A 22,034-nucleotide genomic window follows, 5' to 3' on the forward strand; every position below is an offset into this window, starting at 1 on the left:
ATCGGCTGCCATAGGTGACGCACACTGTTTTAATTTAATGGAAATAAATGATTGTTATTTGCTGTACACTAACTACTAATGTTAAAGTATGGAAACAAGCGGGTGTTACAGGTGAGTAAGAACGTGACCCCCTTGCATCGTCATATACAGACATGAGGGCAAACTTTACAGGAAAAACCTGATGCCTTTAATTTTACATCCCAGTATATGAATAAGAAGAAAAAGAAAAGAAATGTAGTTGGAGACCATTTGCATATAAATATTTTTTTCTTTATCCTCCCGCAGGGAGAAGAGAGGAAAAAAAATTACATTTACTCATGCAAAAAATGTAAAACCAGGGAAAGTACAAGCGTCTTATTGCAAAGATCCCATTTTGCCGTAAAAATATGTTTTATTGCACCTATTCATCGCTTAGAAAGTTGTGAACCACTTCAAAGTCTTTTTGTTATTTCTGCTGTATTTACCCTCGTGTTTAGGCATTTTTTTTTACAATTACCTTTAGATAATTGTATCTTCTCGTTTGGGTATCGTATCCTATCTAGGGTTTTCTCTGGTGTTGTCATCCTTTAAAGCTGAGGTAAAAAAGGTAAGACTTGGTTCTTGTGATGACTTTTTTATGTTTTTCTTTTTTAAACGCTGGCTTGTGCTTTCGACGTATTTCAACGTTTCGGATGAGATTGGTTTCAGTCAATAACATTTTGTTTTTTTTTCTTGAGGGAACCCTATCGTTTCAATTCAGGCTGGGCGAATTTGGAGCTGATAAGACGCACAGAAAAGTATCAGGTGATAAAAGAAGGCCGAACTTTTAAAAAATAAAAATCCGGGCGTTTCATATATTAACACAGTTGGCCAAAATGCATTGAAAGGCCGGCGTCTCAGGGATCAGAATTCGCTGTTTTCTCCAGCAAAACAAAGCTCTCTTCTTTCCCTTTCTGACACCATTGCAGTGGTGGTATCAGTAAAGCCAGTGAAGGATAGCAGCAAACCATTTCCTTCAACGAGTCGGAAAAAATTTCTCATACTGTTGTCACTCTCATCACCACCTCTCTGTTGGAGTTTGAGCTATTTCGATGTTCATTAGGCCGCAGGTGGCTGAGGATGTGTAGGATTGTATAACCACAGTGATGGTTTAAAATAGTCCTAACCCGCTGGCTCCGCCCAGGGCCTCTATCATTGTGAGAAGAATGATTCGTCCGTGAATTCCTTCCCCCAAGCTTTGTAGTCCCACTAATAGGTTCCCCAAGGTCCTTAGTTTTATCATAGTTCAGAACCTTCCATTGCTGATTCACAGCTTGCCATCGCTTAAAGATCCGATAGACGGATGATCCTTCGTGGATAATCAAACCTGTAAGATATGGAAAAACATACATGAGTGTAACTACCGAAATCAGAGACGTAACTTGAAGCTCCTGAGCCCCAATGCAAAACCTGTAACGGGGCCCCCAACTATAAAGCTTTATTCATAGTACTGGGCTCCCTATATGGAGAAGAGAGGCCTTATGGGCCCCCTAAGGCTCCTGGGCCCGGGGGCAACCGCATCCCCTACAGTTACGCCCATGACCGAAATGACTCTAGAGAAAATATGGACATCGCTTCCATAGTATTTCATACGAAATGTATGGTGACCATATGTTTTAGGGGACAACCCCAAAATCAATGTCCAAGACAGGGCTGCGGAAATTATCATAAAAATTGCTTATTGAAAATGACATATATAATAAAAACATTTAAAAAATAGAACATGAAGGAAATGCAGCATCGATACAAGGGAAATACATCAGCTCAGGTCACACATATAGAAAGTTCCTAAAGAAAATCATACTCATATCAACCTACAATAGGCACAACCAAGCTCAGGATTATGCACGTAATAAAGCTTACCACGTGACCGAGGGTCTGAAAATCCCTGCACCCCGACGGGCACATTTCACCCTTAGCTTCGTCCAGGGAAATTGGCTGGAGATTAGCTGAACCCAGTAATTTTGGTGGGGCCAGACAATGATATAACGAGTCCTCCCAACTCTCCCTTGACGAGAAATGTCAGAAGGGATAAGAATTGGGTATTTGGATTTCTACTGTCCAATCCTTTTCTTTTTGGGAGATAAGTCACTGCCAGAACTGTCTAGCAGTGGCTTTCTCATGTTTATATTCGGAACATACGCATGCTTAGCTGAGTGTAGGGGAAGACAACTGTTGGCCAAACTAGCGATTGGCTGACAGCTATTCGAAGTCCAAAAGTTGCAAAGATCTCCCAGCACTCCAGCAAATACATAAAATGTAACTTTTATTCCATCTTGACAAAAGCACAGCTAGTACAGGAGCATAAGGTAAAAATGGGAATGACGCGTTTCACAAAAAAAAACTTTGCACTTACTCATAGAAAAAGGAAAAAGAAGAAAAAACAAGGAAAAAATGAGAAGGAAAAGGAGAAGGAAAAAAAGAAAAAGAAGTAAAAAGGAAAAAAGAATAAGAATTTTAGTGAGTTAAGTTGAGACAAACTGCCTGAGGTTTGTGATCATACTGATCCAAACTTTTAGCAAAACTCGATTCAAAACGGGGTTCTACTGTTTTGGTTCGCTCAACACTATCTACAAGATATTGGATCAGGTGGTGGTGAGCGGGTCTACCCCTTTTTACTTATCATAGCTTTCCAAAATGCATGGGTTGTCTTATACTGAATACTGTATGAAGAACTGTACACTTTCTTGTGCCTAGTGGGATCTAGGACGGATGCGCCTTTTCCTGGAGTGCTACTTTAACATTATGATTAGAGATGAGCGAGCATACTCGCTAAGGGCAATTGCCCGAGCAAGCATTGCTGTTAGCAAGTACCTGCCCACTCGAGACAAAAGGTTCGGGTGCTGAGGCGGGGGAGCGGTGAGTAGCGGCAGTCAGCAGGGGGGAGCGGGGAGAAGAGAGGGAGAGAGAGATCTCCCCCCCGTTCCTCCCCGCTCTCCCCCGCAGCTCCCTGCCCGCCGCCGACACCCGAACCTTTTGTCTCGAGTGGGCAGGTACTCGCTAAGGGCAATGATCACTCATCACTAATTATGATCTAAAAGGGCCTACTAATCTATTTGCGTACATGTTAGTTTCAATTAATAAGACTTGCAGTACTTTAGGATTTTTCTATAGCTAACAATGGCTACCAATCAGTAGAGCCTTCAGGATCCCACTCGCCCCTAGAAGAAACAGAGTAGCTATGGTGTTCCAAATGCTTACATCAACTGAAGAATTAAAATAAATAGCCTTTTCTTTAAAGGGTTACATTTTTGCTGGAACATTATATATCATTACTGGGATGTTCTCAAGCTGAACTGCCAATTATAGTACTTCTGGAAATGGCAAATGTCTCTACATCCCCATAGAATGCTGTCAGCACAACAATGCTATACAATGCTGCTCAAAAGCACACCACAGAATGCATGAAACATCGGGGCCATGATTGTACAATGGATGATTCATTTCCAGTTTATTGTATTTCAGCAGCAGAATTATGACAAAATTGTCAACTGGGGTAGAGTTGGGAAACTTCTTTCACTGCTTTGGATAAATATTGGTGGTCAACCTAGCAAATTGCAGAACCTCAGATGCGTCCCTTGCCTGCATCCAAGGGTTACACATTCCATTCAATTTCCTGCTTCCTCCAGTTTGCAGCAGACAGGTGGGCACACATACACAATTACTTTCCATTGCATTCTATGTTATGCTATGATATGTGATTCAGCATGATGAATACTTTAGCTGTGAATGCCTCCAAAAAAAACAGAAAGCCCATAAGAGCGAGTGAGACAAGTGAACAACGTGACTGACAACCTAAGAATGAGGGGGAAAGAGCCAGGACATCAAGGGCTGCAGAGACTCCGCAACACCATGAGGCCCGAATTCAAAAAGAGAAAAGTGCATCAAGGGTCAGCAAGGCATTCCAATCTGTTGCTGGAAGGTTTTCAATATGATCCTCACAAGGACTACGATCAACATCCGAATGTTATTATTGGATGAATGGACCGAATATGTAACTACTGTCACCCAAGAAACTTAAAACAGAACCTCCTGGAATGTGCTGCAGGAGTGGAGACCCGGGCAATGCCAGGTATATAGACTAGTTGATCTTTAAAATGAAGGGGCTACAATGCTTATTTAGTGCGGACTCCGCTTGTACGTTTTCCCTGCACATTTCCTTCGCCTCTTCATGTATTAAAGGAGATGTCTCGAGGAAGCAGTGAATTTTTTTTTTCCCAGTCCCCCTAATTAACCATACATTACTAAGCCCCCCTGTAAATGACTTTTCTAGCTGGTTTGTACTTACCGTTCCAGCGTTTCAGCAACTTATAAAAGTTTCCCCAAGATGGTCGCCGGCTCTTTTCCCTTCGCTTGCTGCAGCCCGACGTGCGCGCTCCCGAGACACTACCAGCTGTGTCTCCATGGCAACCAGACGCCCCGCAGCCGCCGACCGGACCCACCGCAGCCGCCGACCAGTCACCCACCGCCAGGCAGCAGGTAACCGGCGCTAGCCCCCGGCTCCCCAGCGCTACGCTCCCGGCTCCCCAGCGCTAGACCCTGACAACAGACGAAGGCCCCGGAGCCCAGCGCTAGGTTCCGGAGCCCAGCGCTAGGTTCCGGAGCCTAGCGCTAGGTTCCGGAGCCCAGCGCTGGGCTCTAGGGCCTACCGCTGCGGCCCGGGACCTTCACCTGTTAGTGAAGATCACCCCCCGACCCATCACTTACCTGGGCGGCTTCTCGGGACAGCTGGGCAGCTGGGCTGGGCTTCTCCGCTGGGCAGCTCCAGTTTCTGCACCTTCCTCTAACAGAGGAAGGTACAGAATGGCCGCTCCAGCGCGCTCCCGAGCAGTGACAGCTCGTCTGCGCATGCGCAGAAGAGCTGTAGCGGGGAGCACACTGAAGCGGCTCGTGCTGAAAGGAGAAGACCGGACTGCGCAAGCGCGTCTAAAGAAGCAAGCTGCCAGCGAATTTAGACGGAACCATGGAGACGAGGACGCTAGCAACGGAGCAGGTAAGTGAATAATTTCTGTATGGCTCATATTTAATGCACGATGTATATTACAAAGTGCATTAATATGGCCATACGGAAGTGTATACCCCCACTTGGTTTCGCGAGACAACCCCTTTAAGTGCATTGTGTCCCGCGGAAAATTATACTAAGACCTATATTAGAAACTCCGGTCTAAGTTTACTTCTCCTAAGGTGTTAAAGGGGTGTTTTTCCACTACATAAAAAAATGGCATAAAATAAAAAAAAAAAATAGCTGTGTGGCTCTAGCTCCTACAGTGTACGTTAGACTTAAGTCAGGTGACCGCTACAGCCAGAGGCGTAACTTGAAGCTCCCGGGCCCCGATGCAAAACTTGTAACAGGGCCCCAACTATAATGCTTTACTCATAGTACTGGGTTCCCTGTTTGGAGAAGAGAGGCCTTATGGGCCCCTAAGGCTCCTGGGCCCGGGTGCAACCGCATCCCCTGCATCCTCTATAGTTACGCCCCTGGCTACAGCCAACCAGAGTCCACAGTGTCATTGTACCGAACTCCTAGCATCTTGGCATCTTGGCACCTAGAATGTGGTTTCTAGAGTTAGGACGGTGATGCTCTGATTGGCCGCAGCGGTCACCTGACATACATTCCAAGCAATTCAGGACAAAGGTATTGACCCCTTTTTTTATTTTATGACATGCCCAGCCGTTAAAGAGCCTTGTGTTGCCCTTTAAGGAAGATGTGTGTTACCTCCATTAGGCCCATAAATAGCTGATGTACGGGACAAATCAGCACTGTGAGCATGTTGTATCACTCTCCCCATCTGTACGCTCTTGTGGACATGGTTCAATATCCTTTGTATTGCCCCCCTAGGTGTTAACTACTGCAGAATATGTTGGTGCTATAAAGAATATACATTACTATTATTATGGCTGTTATTACTATACCTCTGCCCTTCTTGTTTCAGCTGGCGGGTATATTGACATTGACTGCAGAGGGAACATTGTGACTTCTACAAGCGAGCATGTACATGGAAACAGAATCCACGGCTCTGTGCAATAATTCGTTTTCCTCTCTGTTTGTCGGCTATATTCTGTAATATAGCGCTGCCTTCCATTCAGATAAAGGGGAAATCTAAGTAGATATGACCAATAAAGGGTTCTGTCTGAAACGCTGTTTATTTCCCTGGTTGTTCCGTTGCTCCTTTAATTTTCCCATAGAGTTTCCTGTAAATTCTGCATAAACCAACAGCGATAATATCCCCTCTACAGAGGCAGCACCTTCCTCCTCAGTTTTACTGGAAATGGAATAACAACTAATATGTTGCTTGTCTAATTAAAATTTTATGCAGTAGTCAGCTAACCAGAAAATTACTTCACTGTCATAAATCACAACTTTATTTGGGGAGCCGGGACCACAACAAGTTCATTACTCAAAACAGCTGATTTGATAAAGAATAATGCAATATATCATCACAACCTGGACATGTTTACAGTTGCAAGAAAAAGTAAATGAACCCTTTGGAATTGCCTGGATGTTTGCTCTGATTGCTAATAAAATGTGGTCTGATTGTTATGCAAGTCACAATTACAGACAAGTGCAAATGAACTAAACTAATAACACGCAAATAATTGTACCATTCATGTCTTTTTGAGTACACGGAGTAAACATCCACCCTGTAGGGAGAAAAGGTAAGTGAGCTTCTATTCTAATGACTTCTCCAAGAGTTAATTGGCAAAAGGTGTTTCAATTGAGGATATCAGATTGGAAGTGTGGGTTTCACAGGTCCTTTTCCCATGAAATAAAGGTACAAAAAGCCTGGTTAGCGACAAATCTGTTCTTAAAGACTGGTTAGTGTGAACCATGCCTTAATGCAAGTAACTCTGAAGATATCTTATAGGCTTCTTTCACACGGGCCATGCGCTTTTTGGCAGTCTGCATCACGGGCAAAAACACGCATGAACGAGAGAAAGACATGACTAAGTCGCAGCTAAATCTCATGGTTTTTCACCCATTCACACAGCTGGGTGCGGCGTATATACACTGCAGCCAAGAATTCCTTTGGCCAGCAGTTAATGTCAGCATGGCTCAATAGAGTCAATAGCATGAGGCACTGCTAAACTCCTTCCCTCCCTTTGCCGGCAGCTCCCATAGGCTTCTATTGGAGCTGTCGGCTGATTGTGGCCAAAAGATAAGGCAAGACCTATCTTTTTTGGCCGCGTGTTAAATAAGCTGCCAAATTAGCCACAGATGTGCTATTTTTTCAGTCCGTCCGATTTTGTGCAGCTAAACATCGCCCATCTGAATGAATACATTGGAATCCAATGCTTCAAATGATCGCCATTTTTGGACAATGTTTTATCGTGGCCTCCTATTTTGGCCTTATTTACGCTACCGTATATACCCGTGATGGCGAACCTATGAGTCGCGTGTCAGCACTGACACATGTAGTCATAGTCGCTGACACACGGCCGCTGTCGGACGTTCACCCCGTTGGTGAATACTAGCAGGGGCCGTGGCTCCCCTGCTGGTATTCACTAACCCGCACTATTACAGGTAGCAGCGCTGATCCCGGCGCACACTGTTATATCAGTGTGCAGCCGGGATCCTCCTTCCCCCTCCCCTGGCGTCTCTTACCACTTGGTTCCGCTGCTGAGGGGGGGGGGGGGGGCGTTGTTGCTGCTGGGGGGCCGCTGTCACTGCTGGGGGACTGCTGTCGCTGCTGGGGGGGCGCTGTAGGGGGCCGCTGTCACTGCTGGGGGCTCATCATTACTGAGATAAGTGACGGGGAGGCTGGGAGAGGTGAGGGCCTGTGCTATGGGTGTTTTAGGTTTACTAAATACAGTTATACATTACAATTATACTTTTTTGTTATTTAAACTAAAAAACTTTTTCTCGAAATGACTCACCACCCGAGTTATGCTCGTTTTTTTGGCGAATTTTGGCACACCGAGCTCAAAAGGTTGCCCATCACTGGTATATACGCAGCTGCGTCAAAAAATCGCCCAGAAGTCTAGATCGTCTGAAGCATTGGATTCCAATGTACTCATTCAGATGAATGTTTTAGGGGTGCGTAAAACAAATTGCGCCAGGGAAAACTGCATATCAGGGACCGTATTCGGTCACCGATTTTATATGCCGCGTCAAATGATAGGTCTTGCCCTACCTTTTGCTGAGATACGCAGGAAGCTCCCATAGACCTCTATGGATGCGGGGGAAAAAAGGGAGGCAGTTACTCGGCATTAGCAGTCATTCTGAGGATTTCTGCCAATCAATGGATTTTTTTGCCGGTACGCAGCAGCTGCCCAGGTGAATGGCAGAAAATCCGCGGCTAAAGTTTGGGACTCGATTGCACCAATTCTTCATTCATGCGATTTTATGGTGCGTACGGGTGACCACAAAAATGCATACAGTCATGTGAAAGAGCCCTCAGGAGGATGGGTCGTCGAGAAACATTTATTACAATTGTGTCTGGTTGCATATACCGGTATATATGCATGTTCTTCCCCCTGATAAAACTTCTTTAGGAGTGTAAATCTGTCGTAAATTTTATTATGAAACGCCAAAGTCAGGTCAGCTGGTATATTGTATATGATTGGTTACCTGCACCAAATGTATATGCATTTGTAAATAGTAAGCAACACTTTTGTAAAGTGGGTGCAGCTCCAAAATGCAGGCGGCACAAAAACACTTTGTATAAATGAGCCATCTTCATAATTGGAGAACTGGCACATGGAGGAAATAAGGAAGTCAGAAGTAAGTTGATTACCGTCTAGTATAAACTCCAGCCTCTGTATTCTTCAGAATCAGCTTAGCCATTATTAAATCAAATCTTAAAAACAACTTAGGCCTCATTGCGCAAAACCAAATTATTCTTTTTTGGGGGCAGAACCATAATGAGGCACATATGAGGCTCTATTGTATGCTCTGGTGCTGAGGAGTTTTGCCCTGGAAGCATTGCTCCTGGCTAGAGATGAGCGAACGTACTCGTTTCGAGTAATTACTCGATCGAGCACCGCGATTTTCGAGTACTTCCGTACTTGGGTGAAAAGATTCGGGGGGCGCCGGCGGGCGGGGGGAGGCGTGGCGGAGCGGGGGGTAGCAGCGGGGAACAGGGGGGAGCCCTCTCTCTCTCCCTCTCCCCCTCACTCCCCGCTGCAACCCCCCACTCACCCACAGCGCCCCCCGAATCTTTTCGCCCGAGTATGGAAGTACTTGAAAATCGTGGCGCTCAGGCGAAAAAGGGGCGTGGCTGAGTATGCTCGCTCATCTCTACTCCTGGCCAACAATATCAACCCCATATAACACAGGATGGAGCATGGTTGACATGTCAGAAAGAGCAGTAAAGAAGCCACAAGTGACTCTATTGGTTGGTTTTAATTTAAATACTGTGCTTCCCCGAAAATAAGACCTACCCTGAAAATAAGCCATAGCCTGATTTTTCAGGATATTCGGGGAGGCTTGAAGTATAAGCACTACTCTGAAAATAAGCCCTAGTTACATTACATAACAAAAAAATAGAACCACATTACCTAACAGGCTCTGTCCAGGTCCTTCCCGCTGTTTTCCTGGCGCGGTTTCCACAGTCCTCGGTCGCCAACACAAGATCACTTCCTGGTTACGGGAGTCATAAATCCTGCCTCCACAAAGGGATGGCTGTGATTGCTTCTTTAAGCGCTGCATTGATTGGCTGAGCAGCACTCGAAGAACCAACCATAGACATTACTTCGAGGAAGCGGGATATATGAATTGGCTGAGCCACCACTTAGTCAATTTGTAAGTCCCACCTCCACGACGCGATGGCTGTGATTGGTTCTTCAAACATTGCGTCTCAAACAATTAATGCAGTACTCAAAGAACCAATCACAGCCATCGCTTCGAGGAGGCAGGTTTTATGAATTCCGTAACCAGGAAGTGATCCTGTGTGGGTGGCCGAGGACTGTGTGAATCACACCGGGGCCCTGAAAAGCAGCAGTAAGGACCTAGACCAAGTCTGCTGAGTACGTAAAATAAGAAATTCCCTGAAAATAAGCCCTGGAGCTTATTAGACTATGCTATCCAGTCCACCATCAAGCCAAATTCAATGGTACGCATACAAAAAATATACAGGTGACATATTTCCTACATAGAACCCCACAAATGTCTAGTAGACCACTGAAACTGGGTTTTAAAGGAGTTTTCCGGGCAAATCCTATTGATGAACTATCCTTAGGATAGTTCATCATTAGTTGATTGGCTGGTGTCTGCTGCTGGGGATCCCGGATGGTCAGTTGTTCTGGTGCTTGATGTCACTGCCACAGCACAGGGTACAGAGTGGAAGCAGATAATTCAGATCCTTGTGTAGTGGCCAGTGCTGGTAATTGCAGGTACAGCTGTCATTGATTTTACCAACGCTGGCCACTACACAGGGGTGAAAGCATTCTGCTTTCTACACTGTGTTGTGTTGCTGATGGCAGGCACCTGAACAACTTATCAGCTGGTGGAGCAAATCGATGGACCCAGCTGATCAGCTATTGATGATCTATCCTTTCTTTGGTTGTATTGGGGAGGGTTATCCAGAAGGGTAGGAGAATAGAGAAAAGTATGTGTAGAAAAGGTGAGGCCCCTGAGATACCCCCTATAGTACCCTTTTGTGCCCGCTAAAAATACGGAGCACCCACCCCAGAAGGGGCGACCCTGTCCTGGAACCTCACCCTGTATTTCAATCATAGACCCTTAAATTGGGGACAAAAAGGAGAAAAAAAACAAGGAAGAAACAAAGGGGGCTGGAACTGTAACTAATAATAAATAATCTTTATAAAAAGGACCAATGTTACTAGATGGTTATAAGAGAATAGCTTGAAAAACGTACACAGAGTAGAATTAACAACTATGTAGAATATTTCCAATGTCTCAGAATGGCCTTGTTATAAGCCAGAAACAATCACATATGACCATAATAAACTCCCTCTGATAACCCAAGACACACACATATAGCCCAATTATAAAAAAGCAGCCAATGCATTGCAGCAAACATTACTTTGGCTCATCAGGGACCCAAACTGTAGACCGGTGTCACAGTAACTAAATACAGTCACTCATAATGCCTCCTCAATTAGAAGTTACCATACGAAAGAGCAAGATTTTAATTCCCAAAGTCCATAAATAAATAGATCAATAAATAATATTGCTATAAGATGTGGACAATAAAGACATCACAGAGGAATTCCTGCAAAATTAATATTAAAGAATCGTTAGGGCAAACATTGGAAAGAGGTATTTAAAAAAAAAACACCACATATTGGGTCCATGCATCAGGATGAGATGCACTCACGGCTCCTGGAGAATAGAGGAGCCAAACCCGAAGAACCAGTCCCAGTCTGCTCCATGCAGAGGTGTGATAGGGATCATGGTCAGATGAAGACTGAGGCCTCATGCCCACGGGGACAGATCCGCAGCGGGTGTCCTGCACGCGTGATCCGCGCCCCATAGCGATGCATTGGACACCCGCAGATAGTTAAATAACCAGCGAGCACATCCGCCGGGCGGAAGGAAAGAAGATCCGCCCGTGCCGGAGGTAAGATCCGCAACGTCCGAACAGGTAAGTAAATCTTCTGTTTAGGCCTCATGTCCGCGGGAAAGGAGGGACCCGCTGCGGGATTCTGCATGAAGAATCCGCGGCGGGCCTGATTTTCTGTGTAGACGTTAGGCCTAAGGCCTCCTGCACACGACAGAGACAGATTCCGAATGCAGAATCCCACAGCGAAATCAGGCTCTGGCAGCAGCGGCATCCGCGCCTACCGGCTCTGTCACTATCTTTTCTGTACGGGCGATAGACCCGGTGGCTCGCTGTCGCACATGCGCAGTACAGATTTTTTTTTAATGTTTTTTTTCGCAACCTGTTCGCAGTGTTCACTGCAGATGGGCCACTGGTTGGACGGCATCCATTGACTTGAATGGAAGCCGTCCGTGTGAAGCCTACATGAAAATGGAGCATGCTGCAATTTTTCCCTGTTGTGAACGGAAATCACTATTGATTTCTGCTCGTGTGTAGGAAGCAGCAGATCTCCATAGGTAGTAATAGGAGGTTTTCCCGCAGATTCGCGGTGCGGAAGCAGATTCCGCAGCAAATATCCGCCTGTGTTTAGGAGGCCTAATTGAGGACATTTATATTTGATATGTCTATGTGTCTATAGTACATTAGTGCCTGGAATGGTACCATTTGCGCCATCTTTAAGTTTCCCTGCGTATTGCTTTTGAGCCTACGCATACACTAATTACGGACGCAAGCAGTTTTGCCATTTGTGCACCTTTACAGGTGTTTTTGCAATCAATTTATGAAACATACTATTTAATAGCCATGCAATCTGGCATTTGTAAATGCTTCTAATTGTCCAGTGCAATTGTTAATTGCCATTAATTAATAAAATGATGGGCTTTTTTATTCTGATTGTGCATTTCTATCTTTTTGGATGTAATTTTATGTTTTTGTGGTTTTCTGTAATTCTTCACGTCCTTTCACACCCCATTTTGTATTCATGCAGTGCCCGTCGATGATGTATTCTATCCTGAGGATAGGTCATCAATAGTATTTGTCTAGAAAACCCCTCTAATATCTATAAAATCCTATAGTATAAAAATATTGCAGTAAGTGTAGTCTAAACAATCACATATTACAGCTGGTAATTCAGACTCGCTTCTAAGCAAATCCATTGACTGTAGGAATAGGTGGAGAATTTCTGTATTCCAGACCTGTGTGATATAAATCATGTATGACTGTCCTGATTCTGTGGAAGTACATATGCAGGGGACATCTTTCATGCAGATTGGTTAAATAGGAAATGTCAGACTATAAATATATCTTCTATTTATAAATCACATAATAAATGGTAGCGTGATAAACTACTTTGGGGCAAATATATAATGTCTCATTTCTAGGACACCAAGGTAAGACAAATCCTAGGCGCTGAGCCGCAAAGACAAGTTTGTGCGCCCATTCAGACAGCATGGGTCCCGGCACATATACGCAGAGACTACCATGCCATCATACCTTTTCCCTTACTCCCCATTGCAAACTCACCTGTCCTCTCCTCCCCGCTTGTTCTTTGCGATGGGAGGGGGCTTAGCTCTGCCCACGTCCGGCCCCTTGTCCACAACCAGCAATGGGAGGGGAGGGGCAGAGCTAAGCCCCATCCATCCCGCCTCCTCCCATTGCAGAGAGCCAGTGGGGAGGAGAGGACAGGTGAGCCTGCACAGGGGGAGGAGACAGGAGGAGGGAGTTTAGCAGGCATGCTGCTAAACTCCCTCCCACCTGCGGCTGGTACCATGGGCTCCCATAGGAGCTTGACCTTTTTTTTACTATTGATTCTATTAAAAATAAAATCTAGCAGCTTTGCAAAACAGCCTAAATAACTTTTTAGTTTTTAGGTTTTATGTATTTTTGTTTTTACTCTGCAATTAAAAAAAATCTCATTTTGCTATATGGAAACCCTGACGGTTCTGCTGTTGGATGATCTGTAATTTTTATTACATTTTTCTCTACTTCTACAAGCATTTCTGTTCATCAGAAGCTATATTAGGGTATATGGAAGTCATGGTACCAAATCCACTTCTATAAACCCCACTGAAGAGTTTGTGGGTCCTGTGTCGGAGGTAGGTTTAAGGGATGGAACACAGATTGCAGTGAACAGTAACAAGTGTTGAGCAAACTAAAACAGTAGAACCCTGTTTTGGGTTGAACTTTGCTAAAAGTACAGTTAGTCATGAGCCCGAACCTTGAGTGGTTCTTTTCTGCCAAACACACAAAAATTTCCTCCTCCTTCTTCCTTCTTCTTCGTTCCACTTTGGTTAAAACTAATTTGGCCAGAACTAAACTTTTTGTCGAAATTCGGTGAACCAGCCAAGCAAGCTTCTCAAAAGTTCGCTGAACACTAGAAACAATCTTTACTTGGCAACACTGTCCTTAAAACCTTGGCCACACAGTCTCAACCTCTCGGCCCTTTGTGGGATCAGATTATAGTTCCTTTAGATACAGGAGGGCTCTCTTCCAGTACAGTGCTTTCAGCTTCACCCATGCTCTTCCACAGACCTCTTGTATTTGCCATCACACTTCACACAGTAGCTCTCTTTCCACCATAGTGGCAACAACTACATTTGCGTGCTACACCCCAATATTTGTACCACATACCTCCCTGCAGGGTGAGACATGCCCTGCCATCTGTCCACAGACTCACATTTCGCCCAGCATGGTGACCGCTTATGGAAAGTGGTCCCCAGACTGGGATCGACGCTCTACATAGCATGTTCTCAGGGCTACTACAGGGTCTGTAATATAAACTGGATTAAACAGTTGTGCAGAAAACCCAAGTAACTATCACATTTCCTTCATTAAACAGGGCTGATACTTTCATCCTTCCTACAAGCTCCTGCAAATAACATCTTCAACCCGATTATGTGAATTAGCGATTTTAATTAGAATAAAAATGAAATCATAATAAGATCTGTCAGAAGCTGCTATCCTGCTTGTTGATGGTTTCAGGAAGCAACACATTTTTTCTACTCTAAGCAAAGTAAAGCTAAATAAACTTAATGAGAAGTGGAGCTTCACTCCAAGGCTACTCAGCTCTGGAAATTGATTTTCATCCTAATGAAGGATCGGCGTATACTGACAAGTTAAAAAAAAGAGGATTGAATATGTCTTACAGCAACTGCCGACATTACATTCAATGCATAAACACTGTTTGTCAAAAAAAAAAATCAAGCACCTAGAAAGAGGTGTCATGACCCGGGTATAACGGAGTCGTCTCCGCTGTAGCCATGCCCCTTCAAAACCTCCCTCACCCCACTTACCTAAAGTAACCACTGACACCATTTCATTTTTGGATAATTTTGGCCACAGCAGCCAAATTTATTAACAAACAACATTAACATAAAACAACATTTTATAACCCTCTGGAAAAACTGGGGAGAGATCCTTGGAGCCCTGGACCACTCTGTCGCCTCACCACCCAGGAAATAGTTGTAACTGCCACCTGTTGCATAATAACCGACTCGGGCAACCCCATTTCCCAACACACGCCTACCGCCACAAACCAACTGATTTAGGAGGCTCACCAACTTGCCTCTAGTCATCGACCTCCTGACACCGAGGTAGACTAACCATACCCTGGCTAGACACCCACCAACTTTGCAGGGCACCGACCTGGCAAAGCGAAGAGGTGACAGACCCACCAATTAAACAATCAAAGGGCAAGGTAGCTAGCCAGCCCTTGCTTTCCCTCCCACCATATTTTTCTGCTGACTCCAAGGACCCCTCCCCTCACCGTTGCCATGGCAATGATTCCTAAACCCTATTGGCCATCCTCCCGTAATCCTAGGGCTACCATATGGAACATGTATGCCTCCATGCCCGTCTGTACCACATCTAGCATCCAAGCTAGAGGCAGAACAACAAGGTACTAGAGCCTCCAAGCCTGCCCGTATAACATCGTGTATCCAAGCTAGAGGCAGGGCAACAGGGTACTAGAGCCTCCATGCCCGTCTGTACCACATCTAGCATCCAAGCTAGAGGCAGAACAACAAGGTACTAGAGCCTCCAAGCCTGCCCGTATCACATCGTGTATCCAAGCTAGAGGCAGGGCAACAGGGTACTAGAGCCTACTGGCCTGCCCGTATCACATCATGTATCCAAGCTAGAGGCAGGGCAACAGGGTACTAGAGCCTCCTGGGCTGACCGTATCACATCATGTATCCAAGCTAGAGGCAGGGCAACAGGGTACTAGAGCCTCCTGGCCTGCCCGTATCACATCATGTATCCAAGCTAGAGGCAGGGCAACAGGGTACTAGAACTTCCATGCCCGCACATATCACATCTTATATCCAAGCTAGAGGCAGTAAAACAGGCTACTAGAGCCTACATGCTTGCCCGCATCACATCTTGTATCCAAGCTAGAGGTAGTACAAAAGGGTACTAGAGCTTCCATGCCCATCTGTATCACCTCTTGTATCCAAGCTAGAGGCGGTACAAAAGGGGACTAGAGTCTCCATGCCCACCCGTATCACATCTTGTATCCAAGCTGGAGGCAATACAAGAGGGTGTTAGAGCCTCCATGCCCGCCCGTATCACATCTTGCATCCAAGCTAAAAGAGGCCCAACAGGGTACTAGAGCCTCCTGGCCTGTCCGTATTACATCTTGCATCCAAGCTAGAGGTTGTACAACAGGGTACTGGAGCCTTCAAGCCTGCCCATATCACATCTTGTATTCGAGTTAGAGGCAGTACAACAGGGTACTAGAGCTTCTATGTCTGTCCGTATCACTGCTTTTATCCAAGCTAGAGGTGGTACAACAGTATACTAGAGCCTCCATGCCCGTCTGTATCACATGTTGTATCCAAGCTAGAGGCGGTACAACAGGGTACTAGAGCCCCAATGCCTGCCTGTATCACATCTTGCATCCAAGCAAGAGGTGGTAAAACAGGGTACTATAACTTTCACGCCCATGCGTATCACCTCCTGTATCCAAGCTAGAGGCGGTACAATAGGGTACTAGAACCATCAGGCCCCCCCGTATCACATCTTGTATCCAAGCTAGAGGCAGTCCAACAGGCCACTAGAGCCTCCATGCTCGCCCGTATCACATCTTGTATCCAAGCTAGAGGTGGTACAACAGGGTACTAGAGCCTCCATGCTCGCCCGTATCACATCTTGTATCCAAGCTAGAGGCGGTACAACAGGGTACTAGAGCCTCCATGCCCGCCCGTATCACATCTTGTATCCAAGCTAGAGGCAGTCCAACAGGCCACTAGAGCCTCCATGCTCGCCCGTATCACATCTTGTATCCAAGCTAGAGGTGGTACAACAGGGTACTAGAGCCTCCATGCTCGCCCGTATCACATCTTGTATCCAAGCTAGAGGCGGTACAACAGGGTACTAGAGCCTCCATGCCCGCCCGTATCACATCTTGTATCCAAGCTAGAGGCGGTCCAACAGGCCACTAGAGCCTCCATGCTCGCCCGTATCACATCTTGTATCCAAGCTAGAGGTGGTACAACAGGGTACTAGAGCCTCCATGCTCGCCCGTATCACATCTTGTATCCAAGCTAGAGGCGGTACAACAGGGTACTAGAGCCTCCATGCCCGCCCGTATCACATCTTGTATCCAAGCTACAGGCGGTACAACAGGGTACTAGAGCCTCCATGCCCGCCTGTATCACATCTTGTATCCAAGCTAGAGGCGGGACAAATGGGTACTAGAGCCTATCTTCAAGTGGTGAGTTTTCCACAGTAAATTATCCTTTTGCTCTGATACTATAATCACTTATATCAATGTTCCAAAAACATATATAAAGTTTAATTTGATTCCGACAACTCCTTCTAGCTTGTTTTTGACAATGAGTGTACATATCATGGCAAATAAATTTTGGGTTAAAAGCACAAATTTATGATTTTCTATTGGATTTTCAATAGAACTGCGTGCGGGAAGATCAAAAATATTCATGCTCATTTTATTTCCTCAGAAGAAATTCATGTGACTAATATAATGTAAATCAATGACCTCAAACAAGCGGTTCAGGGTCTGTTTCCTGCACTTGCTTTTTAATTATTGCCTTAGCAGTGTATCTTCAGACAAAGCAGAAATGTCTCAGATCACTTGTGGAGGTTTGATTACTGAATTCTCTGAGAAAATCCGTTACATGAAGCGATCTCTCAGTACAAGTACGTGTTGACTCTGGAGCCCCCAGGAGTATCTCACGGTACCTACTCTACCTCTTACCGACTGGTCTCATGTAGTGGCCACCAAGATGCAGTGAAGATGTGACGAAAAGCCAAGCAGACATGCAAGTTTTCGAGCTGACTGTTTAAAAATCCATTGTTATCCTGGTTTTCCTAGGGGGCCTACTCTTTTTCGGCCATTATAAAACGGCGCTATATGCTGGCTAAAGCCAGTACTGCATGAGGTGAAACGTTGGATAGGCTCCAACAGCAGAGAGGCTGGCAATATACAGTAAGAGAATCCTGACGGACATCTTCCAACATCGGAGCAGTACAGCCTTAAATCATAATGTCTTCAGAGGTCAGACAGTGGATTGGAAAGGGTTAACTGACTGTTGATTGATAATGGCCGCATGGTTTTACTTGAGACAAACAATGATTGTTAACTGAGCCAGTATCCTCTTTCTACACTCTTAGGCTTCATCCACACTAGCGTATACCAGCCGCGCTTTCATGGCCGACCGATATACGCTCCCCATCTGATGCATTGGTTTACAATGCATTAGTTCAGATGGGCGTATTCCCGGGGCATAAAAGCGCCCGGCCGGTGAAGATAGCGCATACGGTGCGCATTCTGGTCGGGCATTTTTACGCCTGCCAGAAAAGATAGTTTAGGAACTATTTTCTGGCCAGAATACGGCAGCGGCTCCCATAGACTCCTCCCATACTACCCTATGGGAGCTGTCAGGGAAGGGAGGTGGGAGGGAGTTTAACAGAGTGACTACTAAACTCCCAGCCCCTTCCCTCCTCCTCCTCCTCTCCACGCCTTGACGGCTGTTTGCAATGGGAGGGACGGGGCGGGAGCTAGTTGCTAACCTCCCGCCCCATCTCATTGCTGGAAGCCAACAAGGGCCGGAGAGGGGGTGGGAGCTTAGCACACTAGCTTCCGCCCCATCCCACCCTCTCCCGTTGCCCAGAGCTGCGGGGGGGGAGCAAAGGGGGAGGCAGTTTAGTAGAGCTAAACTGTCTCCCGCCCACCCGACGGTATCCCAGGCTTGGCGTGTACTCGCCGCACCCGGGCCGTCTAAATGGGCGCACAAACGGGAGATTTGTGCACCTGCTCACATCATTTTCGGTGGCGTTGTAGCCGTTACACGGCCGACTAAGCATTTTTACACGGGACGACTGTTGGGTGTACACTGGGCATTAGTATGCATCATTAGTCTAAGACACTTCAACTGCTTCGTTTAACCAGTGCTGTCTACAAGAGCAGCGCTCACCAGTCAGTCTTGGACTACCAATGCATAGGAGCTACTGTTGGCCCATGTAAAAGTACCCATAATAAACAATGGTAATCTTAGATGGCGGTCTTGAAGATTATGAAGCTACCTTTAATAGAATGAAGGTTCTACTCTACAATTATCAGTCTTTGAAGTCCTTTTAACGCTACAAGCAAATGCGAGGTGAATTGTCTGCTGAGCGTCTACGCTCTTCTCTGTGCTGTCTTCTACCTCTGATGTTTAAACACGTTCCCCTGAGCATGCACTACTGAGGGGGATCTAGCACATGAGCGATGACTTATTGCCCATCGGTTACGTTATCAATGCCATCATGCGCATGCGCTATTCTCAGTTGCGCACGAGAGCACGCAAGACGTCTCCAGCAACCAAACCACAGTGAGCATGATTAAACATCAGAGACAGAAGACAGCCTGGGCCAGAGATGGACCACCCAATGGATTGTCTACTGCACATTTGCATACAGTGCAGAAAGCGCTTTAAGGCCGCCTTCACACTGGCGATAAAATCACATGAAAGTAAGTGAAAATACAGCTGTGTTTAAGTGCTAAAAAAAGTCACGATTTTTCAGCGATTTTTTCACAGCGATATTGCGATCGCCAGTGTAAAGGAGTCCTTAGAGTTAACTTTGTGGAGTGGAGCATCGATTACAGTTAATAAAGGGAACTTTGTGATCTTCTTCAAAATCTCCATCAGACTGCCAGACTCAGGCCATGATTAAGACCTCATGTCCACGGGGAAAATCAGGCCCGCCGCGGATTCTTCATGCAGAATCCCGCAGCGGCTCCCTCCTTTCCCGCGGACATGAGGTCTAAAAAGAAGAATTACTTACCTGTCCAGACGCAGCGGATCTGCCCTCCGTCGCAGCCGTATCTTCTTTCTTTGGGCCGGCGGATGTGCTCGCCACGCCAGCAGCGCGCCGCGCGCATGAGCCGGGCACTCTTTTTGTTTTTGAACTCCTGCTCTCCCGCGCCGGAGTGTGCGCGCAAATGGGCTGTGGGTGTGCCGCAAATCCGGACAGCTTCCATAGGCTTCAATAGAAGCCTGCGGGAGCCGCCCCCGCGGGAGACCCGCACTAAAATAGAGCATGCTGCGGGTGTTTTCCCGCAAATGCAATTCGCGCCTCAGGGGAAAATGACATCTGCAGGTATTTAATTAGCTGCGGGTATCCAATGCATCCCTATGGGGCGCGGATCACGTGTGCGGGTGACCCGCTGTGGATCTGTCCCCGTGGACATGAGGCCTAAGAGCGGTAATGCTGTAAACACGTAGGTGCTGTTGTAATCACACTGCCTGGATACTTTTTATGATGCAATTAATACATTTTAATGAAATTGTTGATTTTTAACAGAAGTGCTGGGATTTTTATGAAGAAAAGTTGGACAGACTCCCTTTAACATTTGGGGCTGTATGGGCATGGAGGACATTGCTTGTCTGGCTGCTGAATGTGAGTGCCTGCTTAGCCCGCTGTAATGCCCCACCTTAATCCTACCACATTTCCCTGATAGTAAGACCTACCCTGATAATAAGCCCTAGCTACACTAGATAAAAAAAAACAAAAAACACAGCAATATTCAACTAGCCGGCGACATCCTGGTCCCTCGCACTGGTCTCCGGCGCTGGGGCAGGCTGCTGTGTCCTTCGCACTGACAGCACTCTCTTCCTGGTAACTAACGGGGCTTTGAATACCCCACCTCCAGCATGCGAGTGCTGTGACTGGATCATGAGCGCCGCTGGCTCAGCCAATCAGCGTCGGGGCTCGATCATTCACAGCCAGTCAGTGAATGACATCACTGAATGGCTGTGATTGGATCATCGAGCGCCGGCTCTGATTGGCTGAGCCAGTGGTGCTTGTGATCCAATCACAGCACTCGCATGCTGGAGGTGGGGTATTCAAAGCCCCGTTAGTTACCAGGAAGAGAGTGCTGTCAGTGCGAAGGACACAGCAGCCTGCCGCAGCGCCGGAGACCAGTGCGAGGCACTGGGACGCTGTCAGCTAGGTAAGTATAAGACACCCCCAAAAATAAGACACTGTGTCTCTTTTGGGGCAAAAATTAATGTAAGACAATGTCTTATTTTCAGGGAAACACGGTAGTCTTGAGCAAGTCTTGACTTCTGTTGTCCATCAGGCCGGCTGAACACTGGCGAGAAAATCGTGCTGCCACAGCTGCAACAGGGGATTCCTTGACCCCCGCAGGGATGCGACGCTGTTTCTATGTGAGAACGCCTCGCATCCAGGGGTTTTCAGAAATATTGTGAATCCTGGCCCAAGATCACCCTCGCCAGCGTGAAACCGCCCTCAGGGCTTATTCACATGGGCGTATATCAGATGGGTTTTCACGCCGGCCGATATACGCTGCCCTTCTGATGTATTGGCTTACAATGCATCAGTGTACAGAGGCATATTTACGCGGTGCAAAAGCACCCGATTGGCGCACTTTCACGCTGGTGGCGGCAGCTGCATAGATTCCTATGGGAGGCTATGCCAGCTGCTGGACAAGCGAGGTGGTAGGGAGTTTAGCAGCATGACTGCTAAATTCCTTTCCCCTTTCCTTCTCCCCTCCGCCCCTTGCCACTGTTTGCAATGGGAGGGGGCAGAGAGGAGAAGGCGCTTCTTCCCATTGCAAACGAGGAGAGAGGAGGTGAGCCAGCGAGGGGAGGGGAAGGGGGAACGTCTCCCCAGGCCCCACAGCATTGTGGCCTCGGTGTATAGGCGAGGGGCCCTTTGCCATTCAGGCGTTTTTACGATGTTGGCGGGCGCGCATAAAACGCCTACGGCCGTGTAAATGGGCCCTAAGGCTGGGGAAGCTTGGCAAAGAGGAGTATCTAGTCTAAATAGGAAACAATCTGACTGCAGACACAGTGGTTCATTCTGCAAAAATACTAGTGTTTGCTATTGCAGTTTCCCCGGCCTCCCAGTGTTAATATCGCCTGGGCTGTTACTTTTATGGACTGGTGGTGTGAGGGTTATGAACATGAAAACTTATATATGTATACATTTCATCCATCTGTGATATACGTTTCCGGAGGCCTTAAGGCCTGAATTGTATACATTAAATGC

At 46.4% G+C, this 22,034-nt stretch overlaps 1 protein-coding gene across 1 annotated transcript in view; it reads right to left on the reverse strand.

Moving 5' to 3' along the window:
• Positions 1-240: 240 nt before the first annotated feature.
• MARCHF9 (membrane associated ring-CH-type finger 9) overlaps positions 241-22,034 on the reverse strand; it is a 218,654-nt gene continuing 196,860 nt past the window's right edge. Inside the window, exon 5 of the mRNA XM_066584393.1 lies at positions 241-1,345. Coding sequence (XP_066440490.1) covers positions 1,017-1,345 — 329 coding nt within the window. The 3' untranslated portion in view covers positions 241-1,016. The remainder of the gene's footprint in view (positions 1,346-22,034) is intronic.

The sequence above is a fragment of the Eleutherodactylus coqui genome, chromosome 1 (genome assembly GCF_035609145.1).
Source record: "Eleutherodactylus coqui strain aEleCoq1 chromosome 1, aEleCoq1.hap1, whole genome shotgun sequence".
NCBI lineage: Eukaryota > Metazoa > Chordata > Amphibia > Anura > Eleutherodactylidae > Eleutherodactylus > Eleutherodactylus coqui.